This window comes from Apostichopus japonicus, chromosome 22, assembly GCF_037975245.1.
Source record: "Apostichopus japonicus isolate 1M-3 chromosome 22, ASM3797524v1, whole genome shotgun sequence".
Classification (NCBI taxonomy): Eukaryota; Metazoa; Echinodermata; class Holothuroidea; order Aspidochirotida; family Stichopodidae; genus Apostichopus; species Apostichopus japonicus.
In genome coordinates, this window is record NC_092582.1 from 11,064,241 (window position 1) to 11,081,324 (window position 17,084).

The 17,084-nt window shown below is 36.9% G+C and overlaps 1 protein-coding gene across 3 annotated transcripts in view; it reads left to right on the forward strand.

Moving 5' to 3' along the window:
* Positions 1–13,598, forward strand: part of LOC139963379 (protein FAM78B-like) — a 37,559-nt gene extending 23,961 nt beyond the window's left edge. For all 3 annotated transcript variants that reach the window (XM_071964073.1, XM_071964074.1, XM_071964075.1), the window contains exon 3: positions 6,632–13,598. In XM_071964073.1, coding sequence (XP_071820174.1) covers positions 6,632–7,166 — 535 coding nt within the window. In that variant the 3' untranslated portion in view covers positions 7,167–13,598. The remainder of the gene's footprint in view (positions 1–6,631) is intronic.
* Positions 13,599–17,084: the final 3,486 nt, after the last annotated feature.

A 17,084-nucleotide genomic window follows, 5' to 3' on the forward strand; every position in this document is an offset into this window, starting at 1 on the left:
ACAACTATGTAGGTTCTTACTTGACAACTATATGTAGGTTCTTACTTGACAACTATGTAGGTTCTTACTTGACAACTATGTAGGTTCTTACTTGACAACTATGTAGGTTCTTACTTGACAACTATGTAGGTTCTTACTTGACAACTATGTATAGGTTCTTACTTGACAACTATGTATAGGTTCTTACTTGACAACTATGTATAGGTTCTTACTTGACAACTATGTATAGGTTCTTACTTGACAACTATGTAGGTTCTTACTTGACAACTATGTAGGTTCTTACTTGACAACTATGTAGGTTCTTACTTGACAACTATGTAGGTTCTTACTTGACAACTATGTAGGTTCTTACTTGACAACTATGTAGGTTCTTACTTGACAACTATGTATAGGTTCTTACTTGACAACTATGTATAGGTTCTTACTTGACAACTATGTATAGGTTCTTACTTGACAACTATGTATAGGTTCTTACTTGACAACTATGTAGGTTCTTACTTGACAACTATGTAGGTTCTTACTTGACAACTATGTAGGTTCTTACTTGACAACTATGTAGGTTCTTACTTGACAACTATGTAGGTTCTTACTTGACAACTATGTAGGTTCTTACTTGACAACTATGTAGGTTCTTACTAGACAACTATGTAGGTTCTTACTTGACAACTATGTAGGTTCTTACTTGACAACTATGTAGGTTCTTACTTGACAACTATGTAGGTTCTTACTTGACAAATATGTAGGTTCTTACTTGACAACTATGTAGGTTCTTACATTGTAGGTTTATGTAAATTCATACTTGGTATTAGTATTTTCAAACTTGGTGTGTCGCTTCATTTCTGGTATGTTGATTCATACTTCGTATGCAGTTTACACTTGCTATGTTGGTTCTTACTTGACGATTATGTTGGTTCTTAGTTGTCAATTATGTAGGTTCATACTTGGTATGTAGGTTGGTACTTGCTATATAGGTTCTTACATGAATAGGCTGATAAATTGATACATGGTAGGTTGGTTCTCATTTAGTATTTGTAGTTTCACATTTGATAGAGAGGTAATAATAACCTTGTTTCAAAGTTACCGTTATTTCGTCATGTGTTTGTGGTCTGATATACTTAAGCCATTTGGCTTTCTTTTCTGCTCCTTTCTTACTGGGTTTTATCTTCTCGCGACAATCACCTCTGATACTCGAACATGCGTTTCAATATGTTCGGTCAATCTACATAAAGCCTGCATACAGTATATACATCAATGACTACAGCCACTTATATAGACAATGTAGATTGCAATACTGAGGATCTGGAAAAGTTATCCACGAAGTTTATAAGAACGCACTTGCTTGCAGGAAGGAAACCGAGTGACTAGGTTTCCGCCATGCATATCATTCATTGCATATGTGTGGTCACATATTCAGTGTGTATACTGTAGAACAGTCTTATATGGTCTACTATACGCTACATATATAATAGTAGCTATATAGTACTATAGGCCTACACGCGGGTGTACCCCGTGCTACAAAATTAAATTATTAAACAATGACTGCTTGACCCTCCTTTTGGATGAAACGTTACTAATTCAAGACCTATACAAACTGAATTACCGTTATTGTTCGAGAAGTGGTTAAAGACAAAAAACTTCTTTCGCTATTGCTCGATTAATTGAGAGTCTGAAATTAACTGAAGTGCAGGTCGCGTGTTCTATTTAAATAGGGATTTAAAGTGTGGGAAAGTTCTACATAGCATTAAGTCAAATAAGTTCGCTATGATTCTCCCTTGAGATATCAATGAATGCATAGGTAAATAGAGTATACACATCCAGACACTTTGGGTTGTAGAATGAGAAGGAGGTAGGTTGACCGGAGGTGACCGGTCAACAAGTCACTCATAGCACGGTAGAGCGCATGTGCAGTTGGAGTGAGGAGACAGATAAGTTACTCGCTAGTAAGTATCCAAACCAGGTACGTTGTTGGAATGAATAACTGAAACTTTCTGTATATATGGTCATACACGGGGATACGTGTTGGGTGTTCAGAAAATAATACAGTATAGAATAAAATGAAAAGAACGGAGACGAGTATACATGTAGGCTATATGCTATAGTATACTTAATTCAATTGAAACTTGACGCTTTCAAATGTTGAGGGAAAGTGTAATAACTTTATGAGAATACTTATGGATCGATGTCTGTATTACAGTGATGTCTCTTGACATGTAAACTAGTCTGTACTAAGTCTACATGGAGCAAGAAATATTTAGAGGGAAAACAATTCCCCATAAAGTCATACATACGATTGCTGTAATCATCCATGTTGTCAAAGTTGGTTGCTTTGGAGACAGGTTAGACAACAAATCAAACTTCATTTCAGCCTATATCAAACTTTGAAAACGTATGCGTATCAGTTTTACATAATTGGCATGAATACCGTGTAACATTGTGGCAAGCGTTTCGATCTGACCCTAGCCTAACACCATAACAGTGGTCAGGAATTCATCCTAGCGTTATATTCCCACATCTTCCGCCTTAAATTCCCAAGCCCTTTTTTACTTTAATTATTAAACTGACATACCCTGTATGAGGCTCTTAAAAGGATTGTCTGGTGGCCCAAAGAAGTTAGCTTAAAAAATAGTAAATAATTTTCTAAACATGTTGTCAAAGTATGAGAACGCTAATGTTGCGTTTGACAGAGAAACGATTTTTTAATCGTTATGGATAGACATTTCAAATATGATTTGAACAGTACAATACGTGACGTCAGCTCTGCCATAGCAGATTGCGTCATAACCCACCTCCGCACAGTACCTATACGGCAATCACAACAAAAACAGCGTTTGTATACAGATAAATTTCTTCCTTAATTTCCGGTGAAATTTCTTTAAAATTAGATATGTTTTCAAAAACTCCTTAAGCCGCCATGTACTTGATCGGTGGTTCCGTGGTCTTTGTGTAACACAAGGTAAATTTTAACAGCAGACTCTTCGTTGTTTAGGCTATACATCGCGCTATCCAGCTCCAACGCGAAAAATGTTCGCATGTAGGCTATACTCAAACGTTGACAATCGGACAGTTCTGCGAAGCCTAAGCTTCTCAGTGCTACATTCTGCTCTGACAACGATTCGATCAATTTCTTCAATAATTTCCGGTGAAATTTCTTATAAATTAGATATGATTTAAAAAACTCCTTAAGCCGCCATATATGTAGTAGATCGGTGGTTTCGTGGTCTTTGTGAAACACAAGATAAGTTTTAAAAGCAGGCTCTTCGTTGTTTACACATCGCGGTATCCAGCTCCAGCGCGAAGAATGTTCGCGTGTATAGGCTAGACTCTAACGTTTACAATCGGACAGTTCTGCGATGACATCGATTCCGCCAAGTTTCATCTTTCGGTTTAACGAATACTTTACAAGTTTCCTTTTACTGTTAATTTGATCCGTGAATTTTATTTCAGCGATTTCGAAGAACAGTTAATGAACTGTGGTTTGAGTGTGAGTGTACTATGTGTAACGCTATACAAGTACACCAACTGAGCATCGTAGTATATACGTTCGCGAGTATGTACGTTATATATATGAGGCAATCCAATGTGCTTACACGTGAGTTTATTTGCTGCGGAATTGGGAGTGCTAACTTCAAGTCGCCTGTTTTGCCTATCTGCAACCACTACGTCAATCACCATATTGAAGCGTTCGAACAAACGGTACTTTTGGTGAGAAACTGGTTAATTTGAAAACCAGATTTCTACAAGAAGAAAACGTCGAATTGGGACAATTTTTACATGGTTAGAAAGAGAAAAATAATAACTACAAAGACAATGTATCAAAATCTTCCACCAGACAATTCCTTTAAGATTCCGTGGCTTCAGTTTCACAGTTCTACATTCGTGTGGTCTGCCTTAATTGAATTTACCTTCTCCCTTGGGTCAAATTGAAGTACCTTTATTATTAATCGATCTGGTCATTCAAAAGGTTTCGTTTTACTTTTGCGGTTCTTGCTTATACAGTACCGTAACCTATTTCGTATAGTCATAAACTCCCACACTATCTTTAGTGAAGATGATGTTTGCGCGAAGACGATTGGTATCTGTACCCGAAGGCCAGTAACGGTCAAAGAGAGATGAGCTTGCCACAGTCTTCGATTGCCTGTTGGCAAGGAACGCCAGATATTTACAGACAAAGGCAACCGCTGCGGTTTGCCATATGATGCCAGCTGTTGCTCTTTGTTCGTCGTTAAATTACTTTTTTTAATAAACCTTTTTAGGAATACCTCCCCCCCCCCCCTCCGTCGCCAATCTCAACCTTAGCAGGTAATTGAAACACATACGAAATGGCACGTTATATTTTGTCCCTCCCTATTTCCTCCGCCTAAATGTCAGTTATATCATCATCAGCACCATCATGATCATCATCATGATCCTCATGATCATGATGATCATTATTATAATCCACATGATGATCATGATGATCATGATGATGATCGTCATGATGATCATGATGATGATCATCATCATCATCGTTATCATCATTATAATCCTGGACATCCCGATCATGATCATCATCACCATCATCATCATCATTACCACCATCATCATCATTCTGATCACCATCATCACCACCATCATCTTCACCACCACCATCGTCATTATCATCATCGTCATCATCATTATTTTCATCATCATCATCATCGTCATCATCATCATCATCATCATCATCATCATCATCATCATCATCATCATCATCATCATCATCATCATCATCATCATCATCATCATCATCATCATCATCATCATCATCATTATTATTATTACGCTTCGCGAGACATGTATGAGTTAATGTAAATAAACATCGATAATGACAACGGCTTAAATTTCGCAAGCAATCTTCCTCATATTAAATATGGCTTCCAGCCTGGATATAAAAGACATTGATTGATAACTCATGCCTTGCCCGCCTTGCCATCTTTTTATATATAAACTAAAAACAGGGACATATAAAGAGGAGACGCTATGTGAATTTTAAGAATGACATTTACGAGCAGTTTACATTCATCAAGAACATTTAAGTTACATTCATCAAGAACATTTAAGTAATCATAAAGGCCTATGTTCTTGCGAGAAGTCAGTGTCTAGCCTGTCGATGTGTATATATGTCTTCACTCTTTTCATCTACCTAAGTGTCAGTTGTATTTCTTAAGAGGGGCAATGAAGTGCCAACATGCCAATTAGCTAATGGAATATCTCTCGTAAACGTACTATAGGATACAGCACACCTGAAAGTCTTCTTGGCAAACAAAATAACGGACAAAAATTCAGCCCCATATATACTACGATTCCTTTACACTATTTGACGGCGACTTTGGAGGGCTTTACAAAGTCTAGTAATGCGTTTGAAGACAAATATCCTTGCGCCGTCATCGTAAATTCTCGAGTGGCATTGATTACTTGCATGTAGTATTATACACGTCATCATAATGAGGCAGACCGCGAAATGTCAATCTTTGGGGGTTGTCGCCACATTCCTTTCAATGAGTTATATTATTTGTGTATCAAACAGGAGTGGGTTATTCGATGTCATCATTGGTAGATATCTATGGCGTATGAATGCCTATATATATATATATATATATATATATATATATATACTGTATATGTATATATATACAGTCTGATTGACGTGCGCAATATATGCCCATAAGCCCCCACCTCCCTTTCATTTTCCTTATTCTAATATCCATATATTCATGATAATACGAGCCAGCCTTACATGTGGTGTATATAAGTGATTGTATGGTTCGACAGCTCAGCTGTTGGGGATTATGCGTATATTGCTCCCCACGGAAAAGGTGCGTTTGTTTCATTCATAACGACGAATTACTTAAAGAGAAAAAAATTATTGGTTCAATTTCGTTAATGCATAAGATGTGTTTTGATATTAAATTATGCTCATTATATGAAGTAGGGCGTTTGTGAAATGTCTTAATTATGTACCTACTGTATGATATCTTTGATGACGTATTGTTTTGACTGCATATTGTTCATTCATGTTGATATTATTGGCAGCCATCGTGTCTCTGGTGTGTTGGTTAGATAAAGAGTTTTAAATTTTCGGTTGGATTTTGTAAAAGCATTTTGCTTAATCTGTTGCAGAGTTTGGGGTTGTTTTGCTCTTCAACTGTTTCAATTATTTATCTATATGCCTGTAGCATTTGTAAAAGTGTCATACACATGGACGTCCACAGAAGAAGAAAAAAACACATTCGGAGGGCATATTTTGGGCTTTCTGTAACCGCTTAACCGTCCAAGGAATCGATCTCTTAACTGGTTTGCAGTTAAAAAATAAAGTAACCGATTACCCGCGACAATTAAACCGGTTTACCCCCATTTCTAACGTGAGAGTTTAGGCTCCCCCTTTTTTATTGCCCCTTTGATTTTTCAACCGGGGGAATGGTGGGGGAGGTGTCTCCTTCCCTCCCTCTGCGGCAGAAGGGCGGAAGGGGGGGGGACGAAAACAATAAATGGTGTCATCGTCTGAATACATTAAAATCTGATGTTGATAACAGATATAAATCTGATCAAGATACAAATCTTATGTTGATACAAGATAGCTTATGTTGTATTCTCTTCTATATTTTCTTTCCAGATCCAGTTGGGAAATTCCACCCCTGAGGGGTAAGCAACAACGGTTTGTGAGCGACTCGGACGGGAAGCACTACCCATGGTATGGTTGCACCACTGAGGTGGCCACCATCACTGGCCCAACTTCCTGCTACACCACTTGCCATTTACGTATGAACGACAATTTCCATCCTTCCATTACTTGGGACATTCCAGTGCGTAACAGCCACGAGGTCAAACTCACGCATTTGGGGCGTGATCAAAGCTTCACCGTGTGGCTTATCGCCATTAACAAAAGCACAGGACAGAAATTCGTGTTACGCACGGTCAAATGGCGTATGCGCATAAACATTGCAGTCGACCATTCCCAAGCCCTCGGTAGAAGAGCTAGGCTACTGGATCCTATCATACAGGATCAACCGATTATCTTGGAGCCCTCACAGAACGAGATTCCGCCACCGGAGGCACTCAAGGCGCCTAATGCGAACAATGCGCAGACGCTTATATGGAGACCAAACAAAGGCAGAGAAGTGGTCATTGTACCACCGGTTAGCCAATAAGAATGCCAGGACAATATATTCATTTGAGCGATGACAAAGTTTTCCACAAAAAGATATGCAACAGTTTTGAGAGTTTTAACCATACAAGTGCCTTGAGAACCAGTACTTGGAAATAACAACAAATTTGGAAGAGGAATACCAAAATTTAATGACGAGAAAAAGTGAGGAAAAATAAAAATTGGTTGCAAACATTTAAATATTTACGAAGTCAAGTGCAATTTTGACGACAATTGTTGAATAATAAAAAGATCATGTCGTAAAAATTTTAGAAGCAATTATGCATTCTTTTAAAGGAATCATTCGAAGAGGATAAATTCAACTCGACCACTTTTGTATAATACAATCATGAAGAAGAGAGAAAGATCGAAAGTAATCAGGTCAGAATTATGACAAAATATCTTCAATTCTTCCCAGTCATAAAATGCTGCAATATTATTACATATTTACACCAAGTGCCTTTTTCCTTGGGAGTTTTCGTTATGATGTGTCAGGACTAACTTTGCACAAATGACTTCCGGTTCCTACATCGTTGTTCGCCAAAACCATGTTTGAATTGTCCAATCAGAGAGCTGCCACGGACACTGTGATCCAATCACGGTTCAGCGTTTTAATATTGCTGGATGGATCTCCAGTGCATCTGGTGCCAATTTTTATCAAGGAACCGCCAAGTAGTAGATTATTATTTTAATTATCATTATTATTGTAATTTTTTTTCATTATGAAGCGGGTTCCATATTTTAGGGTTATCTTACTGATTTTGCAGAGGTAAATGCACTGTGCTTGAACGGCGGTTACAGCATGGCGTACAAATATGCCAGACAGTTCAAATAATGGTCACTATACTATAATTTCAAGAAATATTTTGCCCTCACTCAAAACATAAATTCTCAATGGGGGAAATCGTGGTGTCTATACTCTGATAGGTCTCAGATCTGTGAGGATTATTTGGAAGATGATATGGGTGGCAATTCGACAAGATTTGACCCCCCCCCCCCCCCGCATCCGCCGCATCACCAAGTTTACTCATTCATCACCCACCTTTCTTTCATTCTTATTTAAGTCATTCTTCCATTGACTACTTTGGTATTTGCGAACCGAGTTTGAAAGGGACTAAAACCATAAAACGATGTGTTTTTGTCAAAATTATCAGGTTTGGAAATCTAATGACAAGATGCAGCGACTGAACTGTATCCGTTAACTTGACTCGATATCTTAAAACGGAAGTGACGAACCATGCTCCAATTTCGAATCTCGTCTCTTCGTTATTGTCATATTTGGAAAGAAAATACACTTCACGTTGAAGGCGAAGACTATATTTTCATTACGCTTTTTTTAATATTTTAATTTTGAGCTCGTTATGGAGCTATATAAGTCATATTCATATTTAGATACGTGTCTGGATGCTATAGGGTACAGCACGATATGTGTGTGTATCATAACAGTAGGAACCCTAATGCAATATTTTTCAGGGGCTTCAATTTCAGAAACAAAAACAGCCAAATTCGATCTTTTCTGGCATGTGTTCTAAAATGAAAAATACCGCAAAATAGTCAGGGGGGAAACACAAAGAAACTCGAATACTGTGCGTATTTTTACTGTTAAACAAACTTGAAATTGCTTATCCCTGCAAGTTTCATTGAAAATTTTGGATATTAAAAGCACTGCATTATTGATACAAAAACAGGACAAGTCAATGCGCACTTTATTTCCACAAACCACTATAGGTATATACCAATAGTGTATTTATGAATTATGACTCACGCATGTTTAATAATGGCATTGTTTTGGAATGCTGTGTTCGTTTCGAAGAAATCTTACAAGTATTATTTACGAATTCAATCGTATAATGAAACGTTTTGTGTTCAGCGAACAAAAAAGTGTCTAGTATTGTTGTACTCGGTGGTGAGTCTCATTTAAACTAAGTATATAGCCGTATGTCATACATGCAATGTAATATGTTATAGTAGACACTATACTGTATGATCCTTCATGAAAAAAAAATTGTTCCGTCCGTTTAAGAGAAACAGGCCTTGAAATTCAAGTCATTTCTGGTTAAATGCCTTTGGATTTCGCTGTTTGTCAGTAGAAAACAATACATATGCTTTTCTGCCGTAAGTAAGCTACCAATCTTCAGTAACAATGATTTCCGTACCAAACTTTAAAGCTCTGTATTACTGCTTATTATATTAGCAAAATATTATTAAGCTGCTTCCGTTAGCCTGTACAGCAACCATGGTAACTGGTGTGTTCTGTAATTCAGGAAAATACCAGTGGGAAGTTGATTTTATCCAGGAGATGTTTTACTAGCTCTAATACATTTTAAACAGATGGCTAATATTGTGAATTCTATATAGGTCTGGAGAAAGTTACTCTCCTCGTCCACCCACCCACCCCTCCTTCGTGTTAACGCCATTGTATGTAAGTAGTTTACCATTCTTCATATCCTATACCTGTATCATCGAAACGAGATTGACTTAATGTTTTCTCTGTCTTAGTTTAAAGAGATCCTTATCTATAATGTCATTACACGATCAAACCACCAACCCACCCCCTCCTCCAAAAAAAAGAAAATGCTAAAAAAGGGTTTAAACTTCTTTTTAGTCCAACGATGAGGTAACGATCAAAAGAAAACAATATAATTGTCAGTGCTGCATTGTCTTAACAACAAAATGTGTTTCCCTTTAAAGCAGATAAAAGTTAATTTTCATGAAGGTTGCAGCGCAGTCAGGCTGTAGTGTTTGTATATGTCTATCTGTCTGTCTCTATCGTCCTTTGTTGCTGGCAGGTGTTCCCTGGGTTGATACATTTAATCCAACCTCTCTTAATTAACTTGGGCTCTCATGAAATGTCATTATTGATTATGAACTTTCAATTTTCAATCCAAAAGGTATATTTTCGAAATTGTTCTCCTGTCAATGAGAATTTAATTTGAACGATGGTAACAGTGACCGGAATACGGTGGTTATACATAGCAATATATATATATATATATATATATATATATATATATATATATATATATATATATATATATATATATATATACATATATATATATATATATGTTTACATATGGTAGCAAAAGCTACTTTGGTCATTTTTCACAGGGGGGTTATCAAATAATCTCTAATAGTTATAATGCACTTCTATGGAAACTCAAGAATTTTGGCATCTCGTTCATAAGTACTTCCAACTTTTCTCTATCTGCCTTGTCATATTATGCAATATGTGAATTAATTGAAACTGCAGTTTGTTGTCCAGCATGTAGAGATTGTTTAGCATTCAGTTATTTTGCTATAGGGCAATTAGTGACATGGAATTTACGATTTGTTAATGACCGCTGAAGGAGAGTGAACTTCGTCTACAGTGCAAGTCACCGGTTGTGCGGTGACTGGCAATATTTCACTTTAAATTACGCCGTGTTTTGATAGCTGTAACATTTGGCCCATAATTCCAAAGCACTGAAAAGTATTTGTTTTAATGGTTTACTGCCCTTATATTACCATTGCGATAATGGCAATAAAGGATATTCATTTCGTTTTGTACGTTGACCTACAAGTCATACCTTGTATGTAACATGCCACGCTATACGCGTTATGAAAACAAATTATGGAACATTTGATTTATCTTGAGTATACAAACGTCAGTATTTTTTGTTTAGTCATATAGCTGTGGTTCATATATATTATATATTTATTATTAAGTTATACAGTTATTAGTGTCCATGCTCTTCCATTGATCGATGTCGAGGTAACTGTAGCACTTTTGTAATGAATATTCATAAATTAATAATCACGTTCATGGCTATTCGTTCATGGCTATACGTTCATAACACTATAGTCGGGGATAAATAAGCAACCGCTATTAAGACAGCTGGCATCTTGATTAAGTTTATTGATTCTTTTAGAGAAATCTAAATGGGAATTATTGATTGATTGAAATCAAGATATATCTTGTAAGACGACAAGGTTTTCTGTGTTTTTTTTATATTGTTTTTTAACACTGATGACGTCATTGAGGTATGAAATTGTAAACAGTCTCAGGATCATATGAAGGTTTTGTGTAGAAATGAATACATATTTCAGTATATATCTTATATTTAAATTTTTAATTGAAACTTGAAACAGGAACAAAATGAACAATATTTTGACAGCAGATGTTAACGTATGGAATTATACAGTTGAAAGTTTGCATTCTTTTTAGATGTATGGATACCGTAGTGTGGTAGGATATAAAGCCTAACCAAAAAATTACTCTCGCCTTGAAACCGACGTTTTCCCGTCTTGAAGTTATTGATGATGGAAAACTTACTGTGTATTTTATTTTAAACTCAAGGACGAGCGCCTTGAGTGAAGAAAATGAAAATCTTCACAACTATTACTTCTGTAACGGCTTGATTAAGTTATAGGTGAAACTTATATTATCAAATAAAATTATAAGAGAAAGACTATACAATTTGTATACACACACATAGAGAGACCTTAACCTATATGTATGCATCGCTCTGCTTGTCAGTACAAAGTTGCGTTGGTCGTGTGATGTAAGTGGATTTATGTATACAGCGCTTCCACCACATCGGTTATAGACACTGTGCTTCCATCTGGTCCACTGCGGGTTGTACGAGAGAGCTATTTTAGGTATAATGTGCGGCAAATTCGCTCACTACTGTGCTTCCATCTGGTCCACTGCGGGTTGTACGAGAGGGCTATTTTAGGTATAATGTGCGGCAAATTCGCTCACTGTGGTACAGACGTTATAGGCTTTACATAATGCAGTAGGTGACACATAATGTTCCTTCTGCAACATGCCACTACCACCTTTCGTCAAACTATCATGAATAGCAGTATTTTTCTTTTCTTTTCTTGTTTGTTCGGTCAAGCTTACTTCAATAGCAATTCGTTTTCAGAGGGAAAACATGGTGCTATAGAATGATTCTGTGTGTGTGTAAAAGGTTCTCCTTAATTTCTTTTAAAACGGCAAATAATGATTTTTAATTCTTTGAAGATGTTTGTTTCTTCTTGGGGAATACATTGTTTTATAAAGAGTGAACATTCAATAAGTATTTACACAGAGAAAAGGGTTTTTGTTTTTTGTTTCAAGAATTATGATATGTGTATCAGGAGGGTATTTAACAGAGGTACACATGAAAATCTAGTTTCTGCATTGTGTCAAAATATTCATCTTTTGCCCCCTTTTTTTCTCTCTCTCTCCCCCCCCCCCACTTTTTTTTTGGCGGATATGAAGAAGGAATGGGTTGGTAGGTGGAGATGGGGTGTGAAAGAGATGAACAAGTTCAATCGACGGACGGATACATAGACGGACAGACCGTTGACGCATAGAAAAGCAGAATCTAATCTATTCTTTGCTGCAGTGTATTTTAAAGTTATATGATTAGAGTAATTGTGTTTTAGGGTGTCACTGGATTCCATTATTCTATGTGTGGGTGAAAACAGCATTGGGGTCATATAGTCTGTACGGCTGGTCAGTCAATTCCCTATGTTGACTGCTTGCAGCTGTTCTTCAAGGTGTCGTTCCCTCCCTCTGTAACCATCCCTGTACAACACAGAGGAGAGGTAAGAAACAAGAGGTGTGGGTGAGTCGGGGTGGGTGGGGTGGGGGAGGGGTGCCGGATAATTATCTTCAACTCCTAGCTATTGTAGTTAAATTAAGGTCACCACACATTATGAACATGTATGCATGGCCTATAGTGTAGAATATAGTAAATATATACGTCTAGATTTCTTAACGTAAATGACGTAACGGAAGGAAATTGCTTGAAAACCATCCGGCTTAACAAACATAGGCCTACATTAAGGGGAATGAAGATTAACCTTCGCAAATGATGTTGACATTCACCAAAGAAATCTGTGAAGAAACTGTTGTTTGTATAATATTATAACGTGGAGGTAGAAAAGCCATGTTTAAGAAACACCTTTGTGACGGGAAGGCATTAAATGAATTCGTTTATACAAGGGCCTACCTTATTATGTTTCTGTTAATGAATACTAAACAGTTTACCACGGACATTCCAGTTGTGGGCGCATGTGGGCCAGTTGTGGGCGCTAACTGCAAGGGTATAGTCACATCCTATACACTATAGAAAACTGTCATATCAATACCTTGACGTGAGGCCGACTACGAAAAATCGGTGGGGGGGAGGGTGAAAGATAAATGCAAGATGAAATTGATCAATTAAAAGAGATTTTGCCTATGAAATGCTTTCATTTGGGCCGGAGATGTGGACATGGTCACGTGGTGCAATATTGTAAATGAATCATTGCTAGCACTCTCGAGGCTGCTACAAAAAAAATTCTTCATTTTTTCTTCTCTTCTTTTTCCTTTCCTTCATTTTTTTCTTTTTATTAATTTTTTTTATATATCAAATTGAATAAATTCCTCAGTTTCGACTTTGGATAAACTAAAGACAAAGCAGATATACTTCTTTTCTCTTTATTTGTGTCATGCGTAATGAATGAACATTTTAATTGAGATGTAATAAGGAACAAGATTTTCTGGCGATATCTTACCCGTAATGTACGCGGTTACCCACTTAGACGGTTCCGTAACCTTGACACCCCCTCCGCTTACCCCGGAGTGCTTAGTGCGGGGGTGGGGGAGGAAAACAAAATTCCAGTGTACGCTCACCTCGGTATTTTTTTTTCGAATTTCAAGAAAAGTGTAAATTTTCAGATAAATAGTCGAACTTTTGAGGCAAAATATCGCAATTTCAATTCAGGAATAGGTCGAAATGTCCATAATTTTGGAGAATATAATGTATTGGGATACAAGGATTCTGAGCTAAGAAACAAAAGCTTGAGATGAAAAAATTCTAAGTTTTGAACAGGATATAAAAAGTAATTTTGAGGTCCATATTTTGAGATAAAAAGCATAAGTTTCTGTCTAAGGCTACAGGTTGAAATTGAGTAAACTGAGAAACAGTCAAAAATATTGAATTTTCGAGGAAAAGTAGAAACACGTATATGAACGGAAGTAAAAATCTGCTGGGCCACTATCTGGACCACCGTAGCATCAACAAAAGTAAACTTTGTCTCACGAGGATGCCAAAATGGCTACCGGTCTCTCCCCCCCCCCCCACACACACACCTAAGCTTCCTATCTCACTGCCTTCAGTGCTCCGGTTTGGGCCCAACCCCCCCCCCCCCCTCCTCCTTCACTTCAAATTGGACTCTGCCTTCCTTGTGTTATACAACACCTGTGTACCGAAGCTCCCCCTAATTGTGAAAAATACAGAATCTGCAGAGGCTATAACAGCATTATTGATCGCTGGTATGGTGTAGTCACCATAATCGAAGTTTCCTTCCGCACCTCCCCCCCCCCCCCCTCCCTCGCCCTCCGTCCCCAATCACCCCAAAACGAAGAAGGAATAAAACCAGGAAATATATGTTCAAGGTGATCTGCACTTTTCGAATGTCCTTCCATGTCAATAATGCTGCATGTTTTTTAACACCATATATCATTTGCTTTCTGTTACTGATCCAAGACTTTACCCAGCCGATAATTTCGCTTAAGTACACACCGAGGCCAATTTCTTTATTTTTTTATTCTGGATATTTAAATCGATACTATGACAACTTGAAAATATTTTCACTAACATGCAAGTTGATAGATTTTTTAGCAATATCCTTGGATGAGAAGGTTTTAATTTCCCCGAGGAGCATGTGGCGCGTAATCTTCTTCAGATGAGTAGCGCTTAATGCTGTATCTTTTTTTCCAACTCTTGTTTCTTATGATTCTGTTTCTTCTTACTCTTCTTTTTAGAACAGATACGGACGATTGGAATGAACAAATAATGAAAATCAATCATTGCCGGAAAACAGGGAAGGAATTGAAATGAACAGAACGTCCTTCTTATAGTTGTAGGTGTAAAAACGAAATTCTTTTTCGAGTATTCTATTGTACAAAAAAGGGGAGAAGGTTAAACGATATACGATGTGCATATATACATACAATTCAGTTATAGATGCACTGCCGGGGTATATTAAGTAATAAACTGGTGGGGACTTTATCAACTAGTCATATAAGATTATTCGTATACCAGTGAATGAAATTTCCTTTGTTAAAATGTCAAAGTGTTAGCAGTTTTCAGTGAAATACTGTTAGAAACAGGGGATGGGGGTGGTTCTGACACTTCAAACTTGTCACCTATATATCATGCAGCATTGACAACGAGATGTGATTAAATTCACCGTAAAGGCAAAACTATGGCTGTGGATTATGGTCTAATATTGAAAGTTTATAATGGATTGCAAAATGTGTATGGTGAATACTGAATAGTGCACTGACTTCGGTGAAGAGTTATACTCAATGAAACACTCAACACTCAACAAACACTCATAAATGAACTCGGAACACTTTAGGCCTACTTCTAGTTTTATTAGTTACAACCATTAAACACTTGTACTGACAAGGAGGTCGAACAAAATGAGTGACAGTATAATGTTCTTAAGATGTTACAATATATAACTATATTTAACTACATATATAACTACATATATAACTTTATATATATATAACTATATATATTACTATATATAACTATATTTATTACTATAAATATAACTATATATATATAACTATATATAACTACTATATAACTAGATTTTTCATCTTTTATATATACATCTGTAAATATAAATCTGTATAGGCCTATATATGTGTATATACAAATATATATATATATATATATATATATATATATATATATATATATATATATATATATATATATGTTATAACTAAATAACTATATCTATTTAGTTATATATAGTTCCGGAAGCATAGTTAGATGCCGTGTGTATGTGTCTGGGGGGGGGGGGGTATAATCTACCAAAATAATTACTCATTTTAATGGTATGGGCCTATGTACATTGCACAGAAGAATCGTTGAACAGCAATGGTATGATCACGTACTGTTTCGTCCTGAAGTAAGTAAGCAAGGATTGGATAACATTCTCTTATCGCATATCCCCTCCTTAGCTGGCCTCCTTACCCTACCACACACGCACCCACACGCACACCTACACAGACACACCTACACACATCTTGCTTGTTGCCGAAATCATGACTAAGATACAGGGACCATTACCTACTGTAGGAATGACTGGGGAAAGGAGATTTCACAGGGTCCATGGGACCAACTGTACAGGTATTTCATACACGCAGGAATTCCTTCGTTTGGTATTCCGTGTAAGCCGTGAGCGATAATTGTTATATGCTAGAAAGGAAGGTAACACTTTTTATGCAAGCCTTAGATCAGCATAATCGCTACATTGTTATATCGACAACAATGCGATATCAATATCATATTATTCCAATGATATGAAATTGTTTATTGTCAGGAGCACGTCACATGCACGAATTGAATCCTTTCCTTTGTCATACTTTGAAGAAAAGCTTCACAGAAATGCTACAAGAAAGCAGGCCAAAGAAGAGCGTTTGACCAAACTTGTTTTCAACTTGATAGGTACATGTCTACCCGCATATTGTTATACAGTTTCATGGCGATACGGTATCAAATTAATCTAAGAAAACGCAAAGGTAACCTATGCATAATATAGTTAATAAAGATACTTCAATATGTATAAAAAAAAATAATAGCTCAGTAATGCAAATTTTATACTGATATTGGTTCAGTTAGTATATATGAGATGGCCTATACATTTTCCATACAACATTCGTACATTTTCCCATATGATACATATAATACAAACGGGCGTGAAGTCTATTAATGAATTTAAAAATGTACTGGTTGGATAGGGAGCACTTCCGGTTGGGGTTAAGCGGGGTTGAAACGTATGCAGCATCACATATCAGATAAGATATTGATGTATGCTGTCATGAAGCTCCGTTGTGGGGGGGGGGGGGGGGGAACAATGTAACCTATGCTGAACAATGCTG